The 26,282-nt window shown below is 36.3% G+C and overlaps 3 protein-coding genes and 1 long non-coding RNA gene across 7 annotated transcripts in view; 1 reads left to right on the forward strand and 3 right to left on the reverse strand.

Moving 5' to 3' along the window:
* Nucleotides 1-13,114, forward strand: part of LOC110815600 (GABA transporter 1-like) — a 52,301-nt gene extending 39,187 nt beyond the window's left edge. For 3 of the 4 annotated variants that reach the window (XM_088213329.1, XM_088213330.1, XM_088213331.1), the window contains exons 6-7: nt 12,031-12,264; nt 12,368-13,114. In XM_088213329.1, coding sequence (XP_088069455.1) covers nt 12,031-12,264; nt 12,368-12,748 — 615 coding nt within the window. In that variant the 3' untranslated portion in view covers nt 12,749-13,114. Of the gene's footprint in view, nt 1-89; nt 813-12,030; nt 12,265-12,367 lie in introns of those variants that run through there. The other variant, XM_088213328.1, reaches the window with a different exon arrangement.
* Nucleotides 13,115-15,279: 2,165 nt separating this feature from the next.
* Nucleotides 15,280-16,199, reverse strand: LOC148268762 (uncharacterized). The gene is made up of 3 exons (XR_015816717.1): nt 15,967-16,199; nt 15,823-15,885; nt 15,280-15,439 (listed from the first exon to the last, which is right to left on the reverse strand). It is a non-coding gene; the product is annotated as an uncharacterized LOC148268762 (long non-coding RNA).
* A 1,507-nt stretch (nt 16,200-17,706) lies between these two features.
* LOC110823711 (uncharacterized) lies at nt 17,707-19,398 on the reverse strand. Its single transcript, XM_022054158.2, has 2 exons — nt 19,175-19,398; nt 17,707-19,036 (listed from the first exon to the last, which is right to left on the reverse strand). The coding sequence occupies exon 2, from the start codon at nt 18,935-18,937 to the stop codon at nt 18,137-18,139; it is 801 nt and encodes a 266-aa protein (XP_021909850.2). The 5' UTR covers nt 18,938-19,036; nt 19,175-19,398; the 3' UTR covers nt 17,707-18,136.
* On the reverse strand, nt 19,163-23,220 carry LOC148268763 (AT-hook motif nuclear-localized protein 11-like). The gene is made up of 4 exons (XM_088211992.1): nt 23,079-23,220; nt 20,176-20,243; nt 19,840-19,968; nt 19,163-19,327 (listed from the first exon to the last, which is right to left on the reverse strand). Exons 1-4 carry the CDS (start codon nt 23,218-23,220, stop codon nt 19,163-19,165), a joined length of 504 nt encoding a protein of 167 aa, XP_088068118.1.
* Between the last annotated feature and the right edge of the window lie 3,062 nt (nt 23,221-26,282).

Below are 26,282 nucleotides of genomic sequence, written 5' to 3' on the forward strand. Positions count from 1 at the left end.
CGCGTTCCTCGGACTCATCCCTTACACAATAATTCTTAGAGAAATACTCACCAATAAATCGTTACTCAACCATTCCTTATGAAATGCAGGTGCAGAGAGATGAGGAGAGGAAGACCCCACTAAACCGAGTGGCCCAGGATAATTCGCTTCGGGAGGATGTAGACAGGTTATTTGAGATGATGGAAGGATTCATAGCTGCCCAGCAAGGGCGAGAGGAGAGAAGGGAGTTACCCGACCCTCATCCACTACCGCAGGTTGAGCCTCCGCTACAGCAGGCTGATCCCGAGCCACCCCGACACGAGCCTGCTCCTCCACGGTACCACCCGGCACCACTGCTGCAGTACAACTTGGTGCCCCAGCCACGGTACTACCTGGCACCGCCACAGCACAACCCAGTGACCCCATCATATCAGCAGGTGCCACCACAGGACCCCCCAGTCGATCCCCAGCCAGGTCCAGTCCCTCTTCGACGGGACCCTGCTCCTTCCTTGATCGACCTGGGCTACATAGAGAGGTACAGGAGACTAAACCCCTCCACCTTTGCAGGGGGATCCTCTTTTGAAGAGGCCCAGTACTAGCTAGCGGAGACTGAGAGAGCTTTCAGGACCTTGGGAGTAGTTCTTGAGCAGAGAGCTGCCCTTGCTTCCTACATGCTGGTAGGGGAAGCAGGACGTTGGTGGGAGCTCAAGCAGGCCACCCTGCCTACACCAGTCACTTGGGAGTAGTTCTTAGCGGCCTTCCATGTGGAGTATCTCCCTGAGCACATCTGACACCTAAAGGAAACGGAGTTTGTTCAACTGGTTCAGGGAAACATGACAATATCAGAATATGCTCGTAAGTTCATAGAGCTGGGCCGATACTCCCCGGAGATATTGATGGATGAGGGCCGAAAGGCTAGGAGATTCCAGTGGGGTCTCCACCCGGAGATCAGACAACACTTGTTAGTACTGGAGCTCAAGACATATTCAGCAGTCCTAGCAAAGGCACAGATCGTGGAAAGAAGCTTCAACACCCGTCCTCAGCCAGGAGGGAGTTCCCGACCCTCAGCTCCGTTCCTCAGGCCAGCACCTACTGCGCCTGCCCAACCAAATAAGAGGCCCAGACTAGCCATCCAGGCCCCTCCTCAGGCTCCAGGGACAACACGTGGGAAGATCTGTCAGCACTGCGGCAGAGATCACGGGGACCGACCCTGCTACCACCTCAACAACACTTGTCACATTTGTGGCAGTACCCAGCATTATGCAAGAGAATGCCCGAGGAACCAAAATCAAGGAAGGCCTCCTATCCAGGGCAGAGCTTACAACCTTACCCAGCAGAATGCCGACGCCGACCTGGATGTGGTACAGGGTATGTATACTATCTGTGACCATATTGCTCATGTTTTATTTGACACTAGTGCATCACACTCTTTTGTTTCACATGCTTTTGCTTCCAAAATTAATGTATCACTTGATAAATTTGATTCATTGTTGTTTGTGTCTACTACCGGGGGTGAAACACTACTAGGGAAAGTTATCTATAGGGCTTGTGCCGTGGAGATAACAAATAGAAAACTGAGTGTAGACCTGATAGGGTTAGGCACGGGGGATTTTGATGTAATCTTAGGAATGGATTGGCTAGCGGCGTATCACGACACCATAGATTGTTTTAACAAGAAAGTTGTATTTAATCCTCCTAACAAGGAGCCATTTATAAATTAATAAAATCATTTAATATTTATTCCTTGATGGCAAGTTTTCTTAACTTCTAGTGCCTTGATCTTGCTGTTTTCTCTGACTAGGCAAGCCCAAGAAGGAAATTTGTATTCTAGAGATTCCGGTAATTCGAGACTTCTCAGATGTGTTTGCGGACGAACTGCCCGATCTGCCAGTGGACAGAGAAGTCGAGTTCACTATAGACCTACAGCCAGGTACCCAGCCCATTTCAGTTGCTCCTTACCGCATGAGCTGCATTGAGATGGAAGAACTGAGGAAACAGATCACTGAATTGCAAGACAGTGGTTTTATTAGACACAATGTGTCCCCTTGGGGTGCCGGAGTCACTTTTGCAAGGAAGGAAGATGGAACGTTGAGACTGTGCATTGATTACAGAGGATTGAACAAGGTCACGATCAAGAATAAGTATCCCCTTCTCCGGATTGATTACCTCTTCGATCAGCTGTAGGGTGTACAGGTCTTCTCTAAAATAGACCTGCGATCAGGTTACCATAAGGTGAAGATAAGAATAGAAGACATCCCCAAGACGGCCTTCCGAACCAGGTACGGACACTATGAGTTCCTGGTCATGTCATTCGGGCTAACCAATGCCCCGGCAATCTTTATGGATCTGATGAACAGGGTCTTCAGAGAGTTCTTGGATCAATTTGTCATCGTGTTCATCGATGATATCTTAGTCTACTTAAAAAGCAGAGAAGAACATGCTCACCATCTTGCCCAAGTTTTGCAGGTCCTTAGAAACAAGAGGTTATATGCGAAGTTGAGTAAGTTTGGATTCTGGCTTGAGCAGACCGCCTTCCTAGGACACATCATATCGAAGGAAGGGGTATCAGTGAATCCCGAAAAGGTTGAAGCGGTACTTGGCTGGGAGAAGCTAACATCAGTTAAGAAAATCTGTAGCTTCTTGGGAATGGCAGGTTATTACCGCAGGTTCGTTGAAGGATTCTCTAGTCTAGCAGCTCCTCTAACCCGACTCACAAAGAAGAATACCAAGTTTGAGTGGAATGAGGACTGGGAAAGAAGTTTTTCAGAATTAAAGAAGCAGCTGACTACTGCACCCGTGCTGGCTTTACCGAGTGGATCAGGAGGATATACAGTTTATAGTGATGCCTCCTATTTAGGCCTGGGTTGTGTTCTGATGCAGCATGGAAAGGTTATAGCATATGGGTCCAGACAATTAAAGAATCATGAGAAGAACTATCCCACCCATGACTTGGAGCTTGCCGCAATCATACACACCTTGAAAACCTGGCGCCATTATTTGTACGGAGAAACCTTTCAGATCTATACCGATCATAAGAGTTTGAAACACATATTCACTCAGAAGGATCTCAACATGCATCAGAGAAGGTGGATAGAACTCCTTAAGGACTATGATTGTGATATCTTATACCATTCGAGTAAGGGCAACGTGGTAGCAGATGCTCTCAACAGGAAAAGTGCAGGTGCCTTAGCCCATTTGATGGTTTTAGAATGTAGGCCAATTGGGGCCACGCAACAGGTTCGACTTCAGGATCTGAAGAGAGTCACATGTTTGGGCCGCCTGACAATCAAGCCCGAGTTAATCTAGAAAATAAGGGAAGCCCAGTCAGTCGACCCCGCCCTGGTAACTCGCAAGAAGGATGCAGAACAGGGAGTGAGCTCAGAATTCCGAATCTCTACCGATGGATTACCTCGTTTCCAAGACAGGGTGTGTGTCCCAAATGACAGTGAGTTAAAAAGAGACATCATGACGGAGTCCCATAACTCGAAGTTTGCCACGCATCCAGGAAGCACTAAAATGTACCAAAGCATGCGACCCCAGTTTTGGTGGCATGGGATGAAGAGAGACATAGCCGACTTTGTATCTAAGTACTTGGTATGTCAGCAAGTCAAGGCAGAGTATCAGCGCCCAGGTGGGTTACTTCAGCCTTTACCGATCCCAGAGTGGAAGTGGGAACATATCACCATGGACTTCGTATCGGGGCTACCCAAGGCACGTTCAAGACATGATGCCATGTGGGTAATCGTTGACCGACTTACTAAGTCTTCCCACTTCCTAGCCATCAGGATGACCGATTCATTGGACAAGTTGGCAAGGATGTATATCTGGGAGATAGTTAGATTGCATGGGGTTCCAGTGATAGTAGTATCCGACAGGGATCCCAGGTTCACTTCTCGATTTTGGAGTAGCTTCCAGCAAGCTATGGGAACAAAGATGTCTCTTAGTACTGCCTTCCATTCCCAGACTGATGGACAATCAGAAAGGACAATTTGTACGCTTGAGGATATACTCCGAGCTTGTGTCCTGGACTCTGGGGGCCATTGGGACGACCATCTACCCCTGATAAAGTTTTCCTACAACAACAGCTACCGAGCAAGCATCGGCATGGCTCCATATGAGGCGTTATATGGGCACCCGTACAGATCACCGATTTTTTGGGAGGAAGTGGGCGATAGAAGATTGTTCGGCCCGGAGTTGGTAGAGGAGACCACGTCCAAAATAGTTAAAATCAGAAAGAACATTCAGACAGCTTAGAGTAGGCAGAAGAGTTATGCAGATACCGAAGGAGAGACCTCGCGTTTGAGAAAGGCGACGATGTGTTTCTTAAGGTCACTCCTTTCAAGGGAATTAGTAGGTTCGGCAATAGGGGAAAATTAAACCCCCGATATATTGGACCCTTTGAAATCTTAGACAGAATTGGTACTGCTGCCTACAGACTAGCACTGCCTCCAGAGCACTCTAGAGTCCACAATGTGTTCCACGTATCCATGCTACGTAAGTACAACCCGGACCCTTCTCATGTCTTGGCTCATGAACTGCTTCCACTCCAAGAGGACTTGTCTTATGAAGAAGTACCAGTCGATATCACGGACCGAAAGAGTAGAATACTCCGCAACCGGGAAATATCATTTGTAAAGGTCGTGTGGCAGAACCACACGCCCAGGGAAGCTACCTGGGAGCTAGAATCAGAATTTAGAGCCCAATATCCCCATTTGTTCGACCAAGAGTAAGAGACAAATTTGGAAGACCAAATTTCTTTAAGGGGGGAGAGTTGTAACACCCGAGTATTTTTAATTTTATTCTTATTATTTTTATTTATTTATTTGAATTTTTTAGATTTTTATTTAATTTAATGAAAATAAAAATAATAATAATGATAAAATTGGGTAAAAATATTATTTGGATTTAATTGAAATTGATTTTGGGAAAAATGGGTGAAAATTTAGATTATGGGAGTGTTTTTGAAAAGAAAATCGGAAACTGGGAGTCAAAAAGCAATTTAGAAAAGTTGTGCCATGTCAGCAGCCACGTCAGCAGCCCAGACAGCAGCCCCGACCAACCAGGACACGCCGCGTGGCAAGGAAACGTTGACACGGGACGGGCCACGTAGGCGATCCGCGTGCGCGCGATCGGACGGTCCAGATTCGTTCCCGCGTGCACGGACGGCCCAGATCAAACGTGCGCACGGACGGTCCAGATTCACGTGTACGGACGGTCCAGATTCAATCAGGCACGGACGGCTCAGATTGCATCGCGATGGATGGCCCAGATTTGATCCCAATTAAATCGTGATCGGACGGTCCAGATTTAATCTTGATGGACGGTTGAGATTAAAAGGCAAAGGGTATAAATAACCCCACCCACACCTGACCACAAAACCCTAGCCGCCAGTGCCTTGCTGGAGAAGAAGAACCAGACGTCGGAGGAGCCGGCCGCCACCACCAGCTGCCACACCAGAGAAGTTTTCGACCGCCAATCGAGGTAAATTTTCTCCCCCTGGCTCGTTTTTCGATGCTGAGTCCGTATATGGCCAAACTGGAGCCAAACCACCGGCTAAACGGCCGGAAAACCCAGCCGAAGTCCTGCGGCGCCGCCGCGACTCCCCTCTATTTTTTCATTCGATGAGGCCCTTCCCGGCCTCCGTTCGATGCAAATTTTATACCACTGTGATCACCGTTCTTTTCTCTACAGGTTGATCGGAGCCAAACATCAAAACACGACTCACGCCGGAGGAGCCGCCGCACCCGAGAGCACCGCCGCCGGTAAGTCTCAGTTTTTCGTAATTTTTTGGTCCACCGAGGGCCCTAGGGTTGTTTTATCGCAGAGACCGATGCAAGTTTGGCCGAATTCGACCGAAAACGGCCAACTCGAGGCGGATCGCCGTCACAGGCGGCGGCGCCTTGCCGGAGCACGGCGGAGCCGCTGTGTCGGAATTCCGATATTGGCCGAAAGGGGCCCTAAGTCTGATTTGAGATTTTTTGGGATACGTGCAGGTACCGGTAGTGCGTTTCAGTTTTCCGAAAAAAATTCAAGGAAATTAGAAACAACTCATAGGCGCACTGTAGAGTCGATTTCAGACTCCGAAACAAGTAATGACCTCTCACCTTATTTCCTATCACGATATTAAAGTTAAATAAATAATTAAACTGTACTTTGTGAAATTATAGATGTATAATTGATTAAGGTTGTCAATGGAGCCCGAGTCTTATATATTATTGGTCAGTTGTTATCTGATCTAATTTTCAGTATTAAATGCAGTATGATGTCTGATGTAATTATGTTATAGTCTCGTATGCATGAATCATGGTTCTTTTATTATAGTTTGTATTATGGTGAACTCGATACTATGTTGTCTTGTTTGGTGTCAATTATTGGTTTACATGTTGTGTATGATTAGATGATTGAGATCAAGAAAAAAGACAAAAAGGTTATGTGAATTGATAAATGGATAATGTGGACAGCCTGACTAGATATCCTGGGATATGGTGGACAAACCAGGTCCGTAGGGAACCCTACCGGGAACGTGGTCTCTCATACCGGACGAGGTATGGATACCTTATGTATTTTGGCGCCCATACGGGACGGGGTATGAGGACGGCCCGCTTCACTCTCATACCGAACGGGGTATGGGGACGTCCCTAGAATCAGGTTATTAATGTTAATGGTTCACGGGTAGGGGGGACCCCCTATGGATCCTCATAGATACTAGTAGACTGGTAAAAGAGAAAAATATGTTGTTTAATGATTGAAATGTAAAGGCGTGGTAAGTGTTATGTTATAATATCTATATGATTTCATGATGATGATAATGTTATTACTTTCATATGTTGTTTTCATGAATCTCACCGAGGTAAGTGGACAGTAAAGGTTTTTATGTTAATAAACGAGTTTATTATAAATTATGCTCCATTGGTCATTTTTGTTTTCTACCCATCTTTACTTCCGTGGCGGTGAGATAGTGTGATGTCTTCAGTAGCTCATTCCTTATTTAACCATTTCAGATCAGGAAGACGTTGTTCCCGAGCCCGTTCCGCAGGAAGACGGCGAAGGGGACGCCTAAAGACTTCATAGTTATATTTATAGTTCTTATTTCGAGTATCTCTTTTACTTAATTTGTTCTTTCATGTTTTGAGTACGTTTTGGTTATTGTGTAAGGGATATTAATCAAAATTTTTATTACGCTTCCGCATTTGAGATTTTTAATACATACATTTCATTTAAATTCTCGGGGCCGTTACAATCTTCGCTAGAATGGTTAGCACAAAGAAGAAATATATAGGTATATTTGCTAATGTGCTTTTAATTAATGTGAATTGAACTCCTTTAGATAGTATTGTCTCGTCCAACCCACAAGTCTCCTCTCAAATAGTTCAACCGGTCCCAAGTTAGTGTTTTCTTGAATTTTGCTCCCAATGGGAGTCCAAGATATTTGATAGGCACTTTAACTGCTTTACATCCTAATACTTTGGCTAATCTCCCCTCATCACTTCTATCACCAATTTTGACCAATTCAAACTTTTTCATGTTAATTTTCAGTTCCAACACCACCTAAAAACACAATAGAATACAACATAGATGAAGCATTGTTGACTCTCCCCATTGGCAAAAAATAAGAGCATCGTCTGTGAAGAATAAATGAGATACTTCTACCCTAGCAGTTCTCTTGCCAACCTTGACCCCCTTGATTATATTTTGATCTTTTGCCCTCTCCAATATACTAATGGCTTCCATAATTATTAGAAATAGTAACGGTGAGATGGGATCGCCCAGTCTAAGCACTCTAAATGCCTTGAAGAAAGAAGATCTGCTATTCACCATTACTGCAAAAGATATAATGTCTCATCCATGTCCTGCACCTATCACCAAATCCTATCCTCCTTAACATATAGTCCACAAAATCCTAGTTGACATGATCACAACCTTTTTCCATATCCAATTTACACAAAATATCCTCCCTCCTACAGCTTATTAGGTCATCTACTGCTTCATTTACCACTATTACCGCATCTAAAATTTGTCTACCTCTAACAAAAGTATTCTGACTTTCTCAATCACTTCCCCCAACACTTTTGCAGAATACCTAGCCAAAACCTTGGATTTTAGTTTATAAATGTACCCCACAAGGCTTATAGGACGGAAATTTTTTAGATTCTTTTCTCCATTCACTTTCGCAATGAGTACCAAGAAAGTAGAGTTAATTGATTTTACAAAAGCCCCCAAATCATATAAATCATTGAAAACAGCAGTTACATCAGTTTTGATTATCTCCCAAAATTGATTTTACAAAAGCCCCTGAATCATGTAAATCATTGAAGACAGTAATTACATCAGTTTTCATTATCACCCAAAATTCTTGAAGAAATCGCATATTAAAGCCATCCGGTCTTGGAGTTTTATCACCATTGCAGGACTTGAGGGCTTCATGAATTTCTTCTTCCGTGAACACCTTCTCAAGATTAACCCTGCTTTTCTCCCTTTAAGGTTTTGAAGTGTAAGTTGTCCAGTCTTGGTCTTCATCCCCTATCCTCATACAGTTTTTGGAAATGTCTCTTTGCACAATCCCTCATATCCAAGTTCCCTTTGATGGACTGGTTATTAATATTAAGCTCTTCAATATAATGTTTCTTTCTTCTAAAGTTTGCCATAGATTGGAAATATCTTGTATTCCGGTCCCCTTCAACCACTTTTCTCTTGCCTTTTCTCTCCATTATATAACCTCCAAATTCATCTTGTATGCAACCTCCCTTCTCAACACTTCCCTTTTCTCCCTATCCATCTCCATAATTTTTCCTTCCCCCTCAAGCCGATCGATATCCTCAATTTCTTCCAACCCTTTTGTGAGCTCGTCCTCTAATTTGTTTTCCTCATCTCTGACCCATTTTTTCAACTTTGAGGCAACCCTAAAACTTGCAGTTCCTTCAACTCTCGCTCCGTGCCAAATATCCTTCACCAATCTTCTAAATCTCTCCACTTTAATTCACTTGTTGTCAAGCCTAAAAGGTACTGGACCCCATTTGATTCCATCGGGGGATAAGCATATGGGAAAATGATCGGATGTTGGTCTCTTCCACACTTTTTGAGTCACCTCTGCAAGCTGCAAAAATAAATCATGAGAGCTTATCAATCCTTGAACATGAAGGGTTGCTCCTTAAATTCGTCCATGTCCACCTTCCACCTGATAAAGGTAAGTCCACCGGATTAAGTTTATTCACAGCATCATTGAACTCTCATATTTCAGCACCATTATTGACCCCACCCGATTTCTCATCTCTTCTAAGGATCATATTTTTTTTTGAAATAAAAAAGTAAGGTATATATATATAAACAAGTAACCAAGAGATGAGGTGCCACCGTTTTACAAAGAGGATTTACAACTGTGTTAATAGACATTTCCAAAATTCATATCACTCATAATGTCATGACTTAACAATATTGACTGAAAATAATGTAACTACCTGTCTTTCAGTCTGTTGATACTACTTTTAATATTGTCAAAATCCCTACCATTCCTCTTCTTCCATATGACTCTTCTAACGATCATATTAAAGTCCCTCCCAACTACCCATTTCTCCCCCCATTTATTGCTGCAGAACTCCAAGTCATTCCATAGCATTGTTTTCTCTTCATTTGTAACTCTGCAGTATACCCCGGAAAAAGCACACCTCTCCCCTCCTCATTTTACAGCATTGGGACAGCTGCATCCTACTCTGAGAAGCACTTTCAAGTGAGTTGTTGTCATGTCTGTTCATCCTATCTTCTTGAGACTAAAGGGAACCAAACACTTCGTAAGTTGTTAGGACACTTTGATCTTTTGCATCCTTTATGGCAGCTGTAATAGGATCATAATTCTTCAATAGGCTCCCAAGAATTTTTCCATTCAGCCAAATTCTCACCATACTTCTTTATTTGATTAATGACTTCCATTGTTTCGTTGTAGTAATTTTTCAGAGTATCACTAGTACTCATAAACAAGCTTTCAGATTTGCGTTGAACCTTATGCATTAATATCTAACATTACCTTGTCCCTCATGCCATCCTAAACACCTTTCAAACTTTTTAGTCTTCTATTTCATCTAAATCATATCCTTTTTCCATTAAACTGTGAGTTACCTACTTTGGAAGGTACAGTTTCTACCCATCTTGAACTACCAAAATCTTTATGATTTTGTTGATGGCATCATATTTTAATTTTAGAGAACATTCCTTCCGCATAAAATGCATCAGTCTCCATTTCAAATCTGTAATATACTACTTGGTTTGACAAAAACCAAATATTGATGACATGGCCTCTTTCCCCTTTCTGAAGAAGTCCCTGCATCGTTGTCCTCAGATCATCTTGACAAGTTTGGGATGCTCTTCATAGAACATTCAGTCCTTGGCCTCAAATCATCTTGACAAGTCTGGGATACTCTTCATAGAACAGTCAGTCCTTATCTCTTAAACATGACGACTCCAATTATACAAGATCTTAGAGTAGCTCCGAGAAATGATAAATTACTTGGTAACAAGTGCTTTTTATTGATAACTTTTTCCATTACTCCTTATCAAAAACACTTCTAACAAAATTAGTTCCTTCTCCAAGCAAACCAATATCAAAACTTCTTTAAACGACAAAAAGTGAGGTCCCTGCCAGATTTTCAACATGAAAAACCACATTGCTGGTCGGTGTACGAAGTGGTACTATTCCTAACACAACTCTTGAAGCCAACCTCAAGCACATATGTCTCATGCTGTTACCAATGCCTCGGATCTCAAGTCTTGTAATAATGGTCCACTTTTTCAATTTGGTATCTCAATACTAGCACTTCACACCATGTGGCACTTGATTTTTCAAGTCTTGAATCTTAGCACAAGGGATGTGACGGATCAATGTTGGAAACAAGCAAGAATTGAAAATTCACCATCGAGGTTCTTCCTCTCTACCCACTGCTACTAGAACTTTCGTTTACTTCATGTTCTTGAAGTTACTAGGAACTAGTTACTAGTTAAGAAATTTGCAACTGATGTCAAGTGGCTTTTTCGGAATTTCGCCATGATTATTTCTTCTTATGTGATCAAACTTCCTAAAATTTAATTTTCCAGAGACCAATTGAGGAAGGATAGCACGAGTTTGCGTTGACATCCAGTAAACTGCGAGTTTTCATGGTAGAGAAGCTAGCTTTGGCTGACTAGTATGCACAGTTGGGGCACCTCGACTTCCACACAATTTGAAATCTCATTTATAAATTTGAAATTCCATGCAACCAAAATAAGCCATACACCATGACAACAGGCGCTTTTTGTCAACACAGTTATCTTGGTCTCCTCTTCAATCTATAGGTCATTGTTCATCAAAATCACTGGAGCTTCTTTATGTTGATTTATAGGGTCTTGCTCCTGTGGGATCTAGTGAGGGTCACAAATACTTTGTACCTTTTGTTGATAAAATTTTCCACTATTTTTACTGTCTTTAAAATAAAAGAGCAAGTACAAAGCCATTGCAAATGGTACTATCAGATGCCTTTTGGTTGCATAAGTCTTAAGAGAGCTTTAGATTCAACTTCCTACTCTTGATATTCTTTTTGAGAAATCCCCATTTTCCATGTGCGCACCAAACATATAGAAATGGATTTCTCACTTGTTTGCGGACAAGATTCAACAAAGAAGCTATAAATTGTATCTAATGTTAATCGTATCACTGATATATTCACCAAAACCCTTGGTCATCCTCTTTTCCTTCAGTTCTGTGGCAAGCTGCAGATTCCTCGCACCTGTCAGCTTGAGGCGGGTGTTAAGGGTTAATATTTTAAGTAATATCTATTTCAAATTCAAATAGTTTTTATGGAATCTCATCTAATTTACTCTATAAATAGTGAAAAACGTACTAAAAAGCAGGTTTGGTAGGAACCATTCAGACCCAAACCAGATCAAATTATATTCTAATAATGTATGTTAAGAATATAAAAAAATGAATAACAAGTTAACGGACACAACTTTCGTATATTTGGTATATTGTTGAGTGATTTGGGAAATGTACTTGAGTTCATCGATATCATTAATCTTTATGTTTAGGCAACAATTGCAGCTCCAGTGAAGGGGAAGATGTTCAAGGGACTATGTGTTTGTTATGCAGTGGTTACTGTCACATTCTTCAGTGTAGCCATCTCTGGTTATTGGGCATTTGGAAACCACGCTCAGGGCCTTGTTCTCTCTAACTTTTTGGACAATGGAAAACCTTTGGTGCCGAAGTGGTTCATTTTCATGACCAATATTTTCACCATTCTCCAACTCTCAGCCGTTGGTGTGGTAACAGATATATCTCTCTCTTAATGTTACAATATTTTATATTGAAGTTTCATTTTTTTGAATAATTGATGAACAAATTAATTATATCCTTGAGTGTACACAGGTTTATTTGCAGCCAACAAATGAAGTGATGGAGAGAGTTTTTGCAGATCCACAGAGCAAAGAATTTTCTGCTCGCAACATTATCCCTCGAATAATCTTTCGATCACTATCTATTGTGATAGCAACAGTCATAGCAGCAATGCTTCCATTCTTTGGGGACGTAAATGCGGTAATTGGAGCATTTGGTTTCATTCCTCTTGATTTTATTTTACCTGTAGTTTTCTTCAACATAACCTTTAAGCCATCCAAAAGGACTTTCACTTATTGGTTTAACATCACCATAGCTGTGGTTTTTTCTACAATAGGAGTTATAGCTGCTATCGCAGCAGTTAGGCAAGTCGTTCTTGATGCCAAAACCTATAGGCTATTTGCTAATCTATGAACTTAAAAAGGTTATATCGGGTTTACACGTTACCAGATTGAAAATGTATGTCGGGTTTTTGGAAGATTTTGTTGATGCTGTAAGTCACATCTTAATAAAGGTATGTGTCACTATATATTTGCAAAACAAATTCAAAATTTAAAGCAACTAGAAAGCCTTGAAAATTATGAACACAAAGTGAGTGGAGCTATCTGAAGCAGAGTAGGAGTGATAATCCTAACAGACGTGTTAGCAGTCCAACGAGGTGTTCTATGGAACGTTTAGTGCGTTATATGATTATTTCGTGGTGTGATAATTTTATTTCAACTATTGTAATAATTGTTTATTTTGTTATAAATGTAAGTTATTGAGTTTTATTACTTGTAATAGACTATATTGATCAATGTCTGTACTCATATTATGCAGATAAAATAAGATTATAATAATGCTAGTCTTTTAATTTCAGACAAATTTATTAAATTTTTTAGTCATGAAGTTAATGTAAATTGTGTACCGTTATATTATAATGGACTAGTGATAATATATCATTTGTGAAGAAAAGTATTTGACCTCAATAATGGTTTGTGAATTCATTAAAAAGTTATAAAATATTAAAATATATTGTTAATAAATGTGATTGGTTAGTAAATATATAGGTAGCTAGGTACATGAAGAAATTAAAATTAATCAGTTAAAGTATTTAATTTATTATTCTGAAGTTAAGATAAAATGATATTTATTTATTTTTAAATTGGATATTTAGAAATATTTAAAATATGTTCTAATTTAGAATGTCAACTTTTTCTGTATAAAACTAAAATGTAACATTGGGTATTTCTGTTTTTCATATGCCCTGTAGCTTTTTAGGGCACAATTTCTTTTGAGTATTTTAATGCTTAAATATTTTTCTTTTCTTACTTAACTTGGGAAAGACCATTTAAAAAATCAAGCGAAAAAACTTCTTCTTTCTTCTTGAGGGGTAGTTGAATCCCTAATCAAAAATCTAAAATTTCATCTTAAAAGAGGTGTGAAAATACTGTTTATGGAAAACACTTGTAAGATTAAATTAAATACATTATAAATAAGAATATATTATACGTTGAAAAATAGTGAAAAATTCAAATTTTTGAATTACATTATTCTAACTAAAAATATCTATCTTTTGTAATATTCGTTTACAATAATATAAGGTTCAAAAGATAAAATTAAAATAAAATATTACAACACTTCCTTAAATACAGAATATTTAATTTCGAATCGGACACTACTTGTTATTCTTTATTGATTCGAATATAGTTTTAAATCTTTTTAACTTGAAAATTTTTAAAAGTGAATTTCAACATGTTCAATAAGTATAAGAAAGTAACTTACACCTTAAGCATGCGTACATGCATTCACTCATAGATATAAATTTTTCTTTTCTTGAAAACATTTTATGTTTCTTTTTTTTCATTATTCTAATTTCTTAATCCTACTAATTGAATTAGCATTTTATTAACACATAAATTTTTCTTTATTTCTTATTTCTTCTCACTTTAAAATACTATTCTTCTTTTCTCACCTACTTACATCTTACCAAGCTTACTTTTTAACTTACTTTTGCAAATACATCGAATTCACATCACCATTTCTAATTTACATTCTCATTTCTTATACACAGCTTATATAACTTCGTAAGTATAAATATTTTGATATTTTTATTTCGTCGTGTTCATTCTATTTTTTTTTTATTTTATAAATATTTCATCGCGCGATACCATTAAAAAATTTGAATTTTTTATACCACGTAGGCAGAACACATAACACACATGCATCGAATTGGTCACAATATTACGTCGCCACTTGATCCCTATCACATACACACATTCTGTTCACATTTAGACTGAGTTTTTCATCCAACTATGGGAAGGGTTCACCACCTGCCGAATTTTAATCATACAAGTTAAATGAATTTTCAAATATTTTAATTCTCCAAGTTTCTTTTTTATTTTTTTTTCTTTTATTTATTGTGTATTAACTAATTGATACATGTTACTAGGATTTACTGATTTATTTTCTTTCTCAATTTCTTAGTCTTATTTGTTTATTCACTAATTTCCTTGTCTTATCTCAAAATCTTCTTCTTTATATTCAATTCAATCATCTCATTATTTTGTATGATTAATTAATTTTTATTTATTACTTGCTTTTAAATGCAATCATCCGATTTAATATTCATTATTTTGTCTAATCTATTAATTTTGTATTTCTTTATTTGTTGCTTTCCCTAAATATCTTGTTAAATTTATGCATTTAATTTTATTTGAAACCATGCCCTCACTTATTATCCCTTCATTCATCTTTCTTCGTTATTTTCGCCCACCAATTATTTTACTCACTCACCATTCACAATAATCTTCTTGTTTATTTATGTTATTATTAATATTTTATTCATTAATTCTCTATTTAAAGTATGTCTTTTATTAATTATCTTCCTATTTATTTGCATTTTTTTCCCTTAAGTTTTGTTTCCTTCTAATTCCCATTATTTCTAAATTACCACCACATTCCTCTTTAATCGCTTATTTTTAATTTCTCATATATCATTTTCAGGAGAAATACAAGCCAAACATTCACAATCAAACCTCAACCATACTGTGTTGAGAGAACGCAGCAAATGCAAAACATTTCTTTTCGAACTTATCCCAGCGGTTCTAACAGCTTGGGTAGTGCCTGCAACAGATTTTTCAAATCAGTTTTTCTCTACCAGTTTAAACCCGTGCAATTTCATAAAAATCTGATTAGAAAGCTTTAAAAAAGCATGATATGAAGGCTTCGAGTTAATTACTACTTATACTTACAGAATACTACACAAACAGACTTCGATTTAAGCTCCAAAAATCATCCCAAAATCCAAATAAAACGTGTTTCTCGGGTCAGTGATGACACCCAGAGCTTTGTACAATTTTCTTCGCATGCACAGGTTGTATTTAGGATTATTCTACCTACCTAAGTGATCTACTATGTTTGAACTATTTCTTAGATAGATAAGCCAGCTTAAATGGAAAAGAAAACGAATGAAATTTATTCTTGAAGTTTCGGGTTCGAACACTTACCAAAGGTGATCGAGTGGAAGGTGTTTCCTTGCATTTTGTTGCGTTTGGTCAAGTTACAAACTCCTACAAATCACACTTAATTTCTTCCAGTATTGATTAACAGAACTTAGAAATCATCGTTTGAAGAATGAAGGAAAACCTTACCAATTAAGGCGGTCGGGTCGCATGGTGACCCGGTGAGGTCCCTCGGGTTTTCCCTGGTTTCTTTGCTTTCCAAATGTGCCCCCCGTGTCTATGGTGGTCACCAGCTCACTCCCTCTAATTTTTTTCTGGTGCGAAGGTTTCTAACAGCCCACACACTCCCTCTTCCTCGACTGAGCTTTCTTCACTCTCTCGGGTGCCCTCTGTCTCATCGAAGGAAGAAGATTTCCTTACATATGAGAGTAAATTTGGGAAAACAAATCTTTATCGTCCGCCTCCATGTAGCATGTTCGGACCGTTGCATCCATTCAAACCTAGGGGCAAGATCATTAAATTGCATGCATATTAAATTCCAAATGTTGGATCAAACCTGTATGTGATCTGGGCCGTCGATTCTTCATGTCTGTACTTTTTCTCACATAAATCTAAGTCGTCCGATCACTGTTACAGACGATCCCAATCATTAGAAGCGCGTTTCAAGCTTTTTGGCGAGCGGATCCCGACTGTTCAAACGACATCTTCAGTGAACGAGGCTTCATCCCAGCCGTTCGTGCGATCTGTCTCATCGACGCACGCCTGCGTGTCTTCCACGAGGCGCATTCTGATAGGTCACCCGGACATGTCGGCCCGACGTGTTCTGACTTTATGAAATTACAATTAGACCCCCAAATGTTGTAATTTCCTTCACCTGGGGTCCTTGGGTTCAAATTAAATTTGAAAAATACCCCTAAATGTTGTAAATTTAATTATTTAAGTCTTTATCCTTCATAATTCATATTTTAAAGGGGAGAGATTAAATTTCTAAATTTTCTATGAGTTTATTAGTACATTTAATGAATAAATTTAAATAAATGTCTCATTAATTTAACAACTGAGTTATAGAAGTGGTATTTACACTAAAGCTTTATAATAGTGCTTTAAATTTATTTTCACAATAGCATTAAATACTTAAGCATTTCAATTATGTACTCATATTAATTTAAAATTGTTAAAATTTCAAAAGCTCGATTAATCCCCCTCTTGAATTGCTTAAAATATTTGAGTGAATAAGTGGTGTCAGAGTACATATGAAAAAAGATCAACTATTATAATGTTAGAATGAAATATGATGTGTGGAAAGTTATGTGTTCTCTCTGCCATAGGAGAATAAGTTTTTGTCAAGAGAGAGAAATGAATGAGATGAAAGTTATAGGCAGGTAATACAACTAAACTTTAAGGCCGTTAACGTATTGTACTATGAATTGAATGCTAATAAGTTCAGTTGAAGTTTTACATGCAAATCCGTAAAATAGATATGAGATGCAGAAAAAGGAAAGCAGGTGATGAAACTGAAAACAGAGCAGGCAATGAGAGACACGCGAGACTGTTAATTGCAGAAGGAATCTCTGCTCGAGCCCGCAGCCCCGCAGCGTAATGATGATTTTGGCAAGAGGAGGTGACCCTTTTGACGGTAATGTGCTGAAGAAACCGATGCCCTCGACTATAGGAAGGAAGCTAGATTCGGCTTCGCCGGGGGAAGAGGAAAAAACACAGAAAAGAAGTGAGGAAAACAAGGAGGCATGAAAAGGCATAATACAAACAAGAAAGAAAAGAGGGGAAAAAAGCAGGAGAGAGGAGAGAGGAAGAGGGAGGATTTTGTGAGAGTGAGAAAGGGGAGAAGTCCGTGGAAAACCAAAAAAAAAAAAAAAAGAGAGAGAGAGAGAGAGAGAAAGGGTAAACAAAAGAGTGAACGAGAGGGGCTGAGATCGAGTGAAAGCGTGAAGGGAAACAGAGAAAGAAGAAGAAGAAACAGAGGAAGGAAAGAGGGAGAAGGAAACAGAGGCTGGGATTGAAGAAGCCGAAGAGTTGAGGTCAATCAGAGAATTAAAGCTGAAGTTACCCCAGCATTCACTTTCATCTCCATTCATTTGAAAAATCTATAGAAGCATTCCATAATATAAGAGCACTCCAAATACCAAACCCAAAAAATTATTAAACACCATCCAGCATGAACCCCATAAAAGTTTTGCAGCCATAAAAATAGATGTGCCACAAGGAATTGTATGGACCCAGAAGTTTGACATAAAAAGCATCCAATCTAAACTATTTTAAACAAAAAAGTTCAGCAGCCACATAGTTGCATTATTAGGAACTGAAAGTTGCAGAGAACTAAAAGTTGCACGTGACAAGCCATTTATCCTTGTTCTATATCGCGTTCATTGGCAACATCATCCTTGCGGCCTTCATCATCATTGCGGCTTTTCTCATCATCATCATTGATGGGAGCAACTGTTTGTTCATCAGAATCAAGCTGCAAGGTACAGTCTCGCTCAACAAGCAATGGAGAAACCGGGTCTGTGGTTTGTTTTCCAGGGCTATTATCTGCATCACAGATTGGTGTTGGTGGCTTCTCACAATTCTCATTGTCATGAGCTTCCTCCTGATGTGTCATGGGAAGAATAATCTCCGGAGTAGGTATTTCCATCTTTGAGTCATGAGCTTCCTCCTGATCTGTCATGGGAAGAGTAATCTCCGGAGTTGGTACTTCTATCTTTGAGTAACGTGCGTCCTCCTGATCTGTCATGGGAATAGTAGTTTCCTGAGTTTGTATTTCCATCTTTGAGTCATGAGCTTCCTCCTGATCTTTCATGGGAAGAGTAATCTCCGGGGGTGGAGTTTCCATCTTCGAGTCATGAGCTTCCTCCTGATCTGTCGTGGTTTCTGGAGTTGGCGTTTCCATCTTTGAGTCTTGAGCTTCCACCTGATCTGTCATGGGAAAAGTAATCTCCAGAGTTTGTGTTTTCATCTTTGAGTCATGAGCTTCCTCCTGATCAATCATGGGAACAGTAATCTCCAGAGCTGACGTTTTCATCTTTGAGTGATGAGCTTCCTCCTGATCTGTCGTGGTTTCGGGAGTTGATGTTTCCATCTTTGAGTCACAAGCTTCCTCCTGATCTGTAATGGTAAGATTAATGTCTGGAGTTTGTCTTTCCATTTCTAAGTTACCATCAGGGGAAGGTTTTGTTGACGGACCTCCTGGGTTTTTTCTCTTCCTGCTCCTAGTGGCATTGCGCTTGAAAGTACCCAAGACAAGCTACAATCATGTTAAATGAAAGAGTAAAATTCATTTTTATGTTAAAAGAAAAGGAAATAAGAAGATTGATATGCAAGTGATATATATATATATATATGTATATATTTATGTATGTATATTATGAATCTATACAATTACCTGGACAGGAAGAGCTGCTACTAATGGACCAGTAACTCTACCACCAAAAACAACTCCATCAGGATGAGAAAGTGAAACACTTAATGAGCCTGTTTGTCTACCATTATCATCACCAGTAATGGCTCCACTTAGAGAGAGAATTTCAAAGAAGCCCTGCAATTATATGAAATTCATACATAATTTGGGATCTTATATTAAAATAAACAACTTTAAGTTACTTTGGATCTACCAACTAAAACACTTTTCTATACCCATCAGAACAATAATTTACGATCACTTGCTTTAAAACTCAAGCTAATGCTGCTTTAGTAATTAGAATGACATTCAAGAGAGTAATAATAGTTCTTAAAAAATTTAAGTTAATAAGAGATAACTCAATTAATTATTTATATTATAACATAGTTCTTCGTGCACAAGTCCACTAAGCTTAAAGCATGAACCACGCGTATACCCACCAAATTTTATGCAAGTAAAATTTAGGAAATCGGAAATTGAACATAAAATCTATAATTCTAATACAACCCTAAAGAATTAATTACACCAATTGTCCTAAAAATTTAAGTTGATTGGAGATGACTCAATCAACTAATTATATTTTAAAATAATAATAATAATAATAATAATAATATTGTCTTTAACTAGACGATTAATAGTAAAAATAATACCTCATGTATCGTGCTAGCAATGCAATTTGAACGATAAATCACAGCATAAGAGAGTACACCATTTGCGGAAAGAACACACGCAGTTTTGTGACTTTCGTTAGCAAATAAATTTACCTTCGATGCCACGTCCTGCATGATCAAACCAAAAACTAAATTTCATATACCATTTTATGCAATTGAGAGTTCAATGGTATCACAACGTGAAAGTGGTTAATATGGCAATTAAGTTGGTAAAACAAATATAACACGTTGCTAAAAAGTTTGTGAACAAACTTTGCTAATATCAATATTAAAGTTTATTAGGAGAAAAAAAAAAATAAACTTTTTCAACATTACCTCTCCCACAGGAATGGTTAAAATATGAGGAGTGAAGCTTCTACCAGCAGTAGCAAAGGGAAGGCCACCTTTAGAAGAAAATAATAATAATAATAATAAGACTTCGAGTTGAAATAAACAACTGAAGTTATTTTGAATTAAATGAAGGTAAGCTAAGCAAGTAAGTTATTCCAAATATTTGACTGCAGAAAAAATAGCTTGGTTTATCTATAGAATCTCTATGCCTTTTGTCTTCAAATTTAATTTAGATGAGTAGAGTGATCATAAAAATTCCACCTCTAGATCTTAAACTCAAATATCTTACGAAATAATTGATAATTTATTAGTTATTTGTATTGAGTGCCATCATCCTTTACATAAGCTAATGAATCACTTACTATTTAATATCTCTATATGTTTAAGTTGTATATTCAAGTTATAAGAATATATGGTAATTATATAATTTTGTTAGTAAGATAAGATATTATCTCTAACACTCTCTCTAATTAAGTTGAAGGTGGGCAAAATACAAGCTAAAGTTTATCTTAGAGATGTTGAAAAAGATGGAGACCGAACATTCGATAACCTTAAAACATTGTCGATGAAATAGAAAAACATTCTTTTTTAATAAATTATTCTTTTCATTAATACAAGAGCTCATTAAATATTTGAAACTACACTTGAAAAATTTAGTAATTAACACTTGAAACTACACTTTTTTATTAGAAAAAACTTAAAAATTCATAATAGAACCAAAAAGACAGTAATAAACCAATAGAAGAAAAGGAAAACATCAAACTGACTATGGGACATGTATATATATACATTCTAGGATGACATGAACACAAACTGCCTATTCATCTGTCTTTGGAGGACACAAGCAATATGTCCAGGCTGCATGCAATATTGCTTACCATTTTATTCATTTTTAACATAGTACTAAGTAACTTATAATTGTAGTTTTTACGCTAACACTAATCATATGATTGTAGATATTTGAATTTATTGAAAACGGAAATAATGTAAAAAAAATTGTAAATAGTATGCGTGCCTGTGAAAAGAAATAAATTTAAAATTCATACAATACTTTAATTCTCATTTTCAAATGTTGTTTTTACTTTCAATAACTATATATGTTTTATCTATAGGTACATTTATATAAATTTAAAAAACAAACATACATATCAACATTCTATTACAAATTGAACTAAATATATATTTCCCTTGAACAAAATCACCACCATAATTTAAAATGGTAACCAATTACAAATTTGGTCCAACTAATCATCAAAAGATGAATTAATAGGAGAAACAACCTAATTAGTAGTGCTAGTGAGATTCACTAGTTTAAGCTAAGTGAGTATTACAAATTCAATTTTTGATCTTCGGTGGACTTAAAAAAATAGAAGAATTAGAGTTCAAAATCTTTTTAAATCTTTAATACAATTTTAGAAATTAAAAAAAAAAAATCAGTCATGGTAAATAAGAAGTGAACGAGACATGAAGTACGAGAACCTTAGTTTTAAATTAGCACAAAAATTGAAAAAAAAAACTTAAGGAAGAAACAAGAACTAGGCAAGAAATGTGTGGTTTGTTTTACTCAAGGTTAAGAATACAAAGGGAGAGTTAGATAGATAAATAAAGAAATAGAACAAAGATCATTAAACATAGAGAATGGAGTATTATTTGGGTGAAAATTGGGAATTTTAGTCTTTGACTGAGTGGAAGAGTATGGCAAAACAAAAGGCCATGATAAAATGGTTGAAGGATGGTGATGTCATAGTAAGTTCTTGTACAAAGTTGTCAACACTAAACCGAAGATGAATATTGTGGCAATTGTAGGTTTATATGGGATGAGAAGATAAAAATTATATGGATTAAAAGAATAGGATAAAGGTGCTCTTTAGGAAATACTTTGAGACTTTGATAACCTAATCGTCTTTTTAGAGGGAATCAATTTTAATAGACTAAGTGAAATTCACAACCAAGAATTGGATGACTAATTTTCAATATATGATATTAGGAAGGTGGTAATGAAAGGGAATAGAGATAGAGCATTGAGATTAGACAAGTTTAATATGTATTCTATTAGTCACAATTGAGAGTATTTAAAAAATGGTATAATGAGTGCAAGGAATAAATATTTCAAACAAACAATTTTTTAGAAAAAAATAAATAAAGATGGACAATAGAGAAGAATGAGAGATGAAGAAAGGGATTAAAAAAACAATTAATTATCAATTCTTAGACAAAATAAAAGTATATACCATAATCTAATACAAATTGTAACTCCCTTAATTACGATGTAATAAAATTTTTGAAATTCTCAAATTTACTGATGCATTTCAAGCATTCACGCTTTTCACGGCATCCATGTAGATCCCATATAAAATTATCATAAACAAGTACAATATGAATGTTAAAAAAAAAAGACAACAAAATTTACTTTAAATGAATATTTAATCAACAATATATCATTTAGAAATCTAGAACATATTATATTTATTGCATACTTTGAAATTTTTTTTTTTTTAAATTTTCTTAACTATTTTTTTGAGATGTTTTTTCTTATGCTAAAGAAATTAGGTAATATTTACTAACTATGCAGCCGAACAACTTCCCACATAAATTAAGATTGAATCCAAGAATAAATCTCTACTCATCCTAATAAGGAAGACGTACTAAATAAATTAAGACTCATTAGTTCACTAATTACGATGAAATTGCAGGATAAATCGAAAAAGAAATTGCAAGATTTCCACCATGAATATCATGAGCAAATATCATAGTAGACCTTTACTATGTATTATATGAATGAGCATTGACTCAGATCAAAAAATATAAACTAGCACCCGATACGTAAATATACGAATGATCAGAAAAATGGGGCAAAAAATATTAGAAAAGAAAAAATTAGGATTCACCGGCATTTGCCAAAAGTTGTAGTCTACCAGAACCCTTTGGCCTTCCTCGGCTTCTTTTGAGAGTATTTGTAGTTGAAACTTCGTCTTTCTTCGACTCACCCTCCTGTTGAACCAAATCAGGCATACCCTTATCGTCTTCCATAGTCGAACACCTTTAATTAACACAGAACATACAAGTTCATTTCTATCACATAGAACAAATATATATACGATACGCAACACAAAATAACTATACACGTAAAGAGATCTACATGGTATATCTATTGATCTACAGATATTAAGTGTGAGAGAGAAGATGAAGAAAACCATAAGCAACAAGAGTTATTCAACGAAAAATGGTGTTTGGTAATGGGATCTTACCTTCGCACTTCTCTGAAACTGTATCTCTATATGAGAAGATGGAAGTGGTGAGCTGCATATATATTTATAATTGATTCATTTCCACTAGTACCCTTGACAAGTTCAGTTTGACTTCTTTATGTTCCGCAATTAATTTGAAAAAAAAAAGATAAATATATTATCTGTTTTTTCCTTTTTCTCTTCAATTATTTAGGCAGCACATTATTTAAAAAAATTAATTTTATCAATCTTAATAACATAAGTAACGTATTTTTAACTTTTAAAATCTTAATTTGAATTTGAATACATAATGTTTTTTAGCTGTAATAACCATATAATGAAAACACATGGGATGTACTTTTTATAAGTAAATATCTTACTATTTAAATGCCGCCACATTTATGTATTGCCAGCTAATGATAAATGTATGAATGATTATGAAATAAAACAATTAGAAACACGGATAAGCTTGAATTGATTGCATACATACAAATCCAATAGAGGTAGATTAATATATAGGCTTTGTTTGGATAATTGCTAGCCATAGAAAGGATATGCATACCTTCATGTCGGTCTTGGAAAAACGAACTTACATTCATGTATCTCCCACATCTAGGATGATTTAAATGTAATTATTCATTTTCAGTCTGCAAGTAATTTTTTATATTTACTATCCAACTCGTTACCCTTTATTTATACGTCTATCACTCTTACCTTATCAGTTTTACATCTTTCAATTGTTTTTTTTACTTGATAAATATATTACAAATAGTCATTTCATATATTATCCAACAACATCCAAATTAATAGTTAACGAACAAAAATTGAATGAATATTTAAATAATACGTTATGTGTTAATATAATTTAGTCAAATTTTCGTATTGTAATAATACATATTATATGTAATTTTAGAATTTATAAATGGGACTGGACAAGTAAAGATTAAAGGAGGATAAATAAGTTATTCATACTTCACCTACACCAGCCACTGGTACTTTTCTTTCACTTGCATTTCTCGTTTACTTCATATTGTTTCTCCTTTTACTTATCCTTCACAGAGTGGACAAGGTAGGTTAGTCAAATCTATCATATCGGTCATCTCTAGTTTCATCCGAACTCTTTTTTTATATTAAAATATAAAATCAACAAAAATTAAATGAAGTTAGGGATTTCATAAGGACTTATCAAAATGTTCCACTAAAATGGTATATCGATTTATTATTTTAAAAAAATATATAATTACAAATTTACAAATGTAATTATCATACTTTTTTCAATTTTAAAATTTTATTTTGAATTTTTAAAAAACAAGAGTGTTTTAACTGTAACAACCATATAGTGAAAACCACTGATATATATTCCTTACAAGTAATTATCTCAATGACTAAATAAAAACAAACTATATATTACAATATAATATAAAAGTTTTTTATAAGTGGTCACAAGATAAAATTGGAAAATCGGATAAGTGTGAATGAATTCTCTACATATACAAGAAAAAGAGAGATCAATTTTTTAGCTTTGTTTGGATTAGTGGCAAGTATGCAAACTTCGACACCTAACTTTTACTCATACTCGCCCCATATATACCCGAAGCAAATCTAAATCTAATTACTCATATCTACTCTATCAGTAAATTTCTTGTACCCATCATCCAATTTGTAATAATTATTAAAACCCTTCTACCATGCTCATTATGTCAAATGCACCCTGTTTAATTGCTTCTTTACTTGATAAATATATTTAAAAAATAATTATTTCATATAATCAAATAATATTTCAATTAATTGTATAATATCCTGAATTTTTCCAATAGCTCTATTGGCATGTGATAAGATGATTGAAATGCATGTGCATAAATATTATAAAGTGTAAATTAGAGAAAAGAAAACGAAGGAGAAAATTAGGTTAAGGGAGAAAAATCCCCCGAACGAGAATTTTTTCCTCGAAGAGAAATCTATTAGTCTCGAACTCTAAAATTTTTTTTGTAGCTAGACGACATCCTAAAATGTTGAAAAGTCTCTTAAGGAAGTGAAAAAAATAGTTGAAGTAGAAATAAGGAGCGAAAACAAAAATTATGGTTAGGGAAAAACCCTAAATTCTCCCAATTTAAAGAAAATTGACTTTTTACTATTAAAATACTTTTTGAGCCCAAATTTGAGAAATTTGAATTCAAAATTTTGTAGAATAATAGTTAATATGTGAGAAAAGAAAATCGTAACGAAAGAAAAATTTTCAGAGCAAGAAAAATGGGAGAGAATTGAAGATTAGAAAATATTTTATCCTGGGAAACCCTAAAATCACATTTTTGGGTTAAATTTCATCTCAAAACTAAAATACTTAGAAGTTGAAACCCAAATTTTGTGGAAGATAAGTTAACACATAAGAAAAGAATATGGTATAAAGGGTTGAGTAAATATAATTAGAATAGAAAATACAAACATAATACATAATAAGTAAATAAAACTTTATAGTATATGTTATATAATATAAAACTATATATTTTATATTATATAAATTAAAGTTATATAATATATATATATATATGGGGAAATGCACGACAAAATTACGGGAGAAAAAATGGAGGGCACAAACAAAAATTAAGGGAAACATGATGTGTTATTTTTAAGGGAATTGATTGTGGCGAAAAGGGGAACTTTAATTTATACATAATATATATAGATAAAGGAATGCATGGCGTGATTTGGAGAGAAAACTTAAGAAGTGGAATGAGATGGAAATTAATGGGAAAATAATAGCCAAATCTTGTGGCTTAAAGAGATCATCTCAAGGGATTTTCCAGCTGGCTTGTTGGAGGATGCATGACGGCCGAAAGATGGCCAAATGGGGGCTAGAGCTGACGG

Source organism: Carica papaya, chromosome 2, assembly GCF_054855325.1.
Source record: "Carica papaya isolate Zhongbai chromosome 2, ASM5485532v1, whole genome shotgun sequence".
In the NCBI taxonomy this organism is placed as follows: Eukaryota; Viridiplantae; Streptophyta; class Magnoliopsida; order Brassicales; family Caricaceae; genus Carica; species Carica papaya.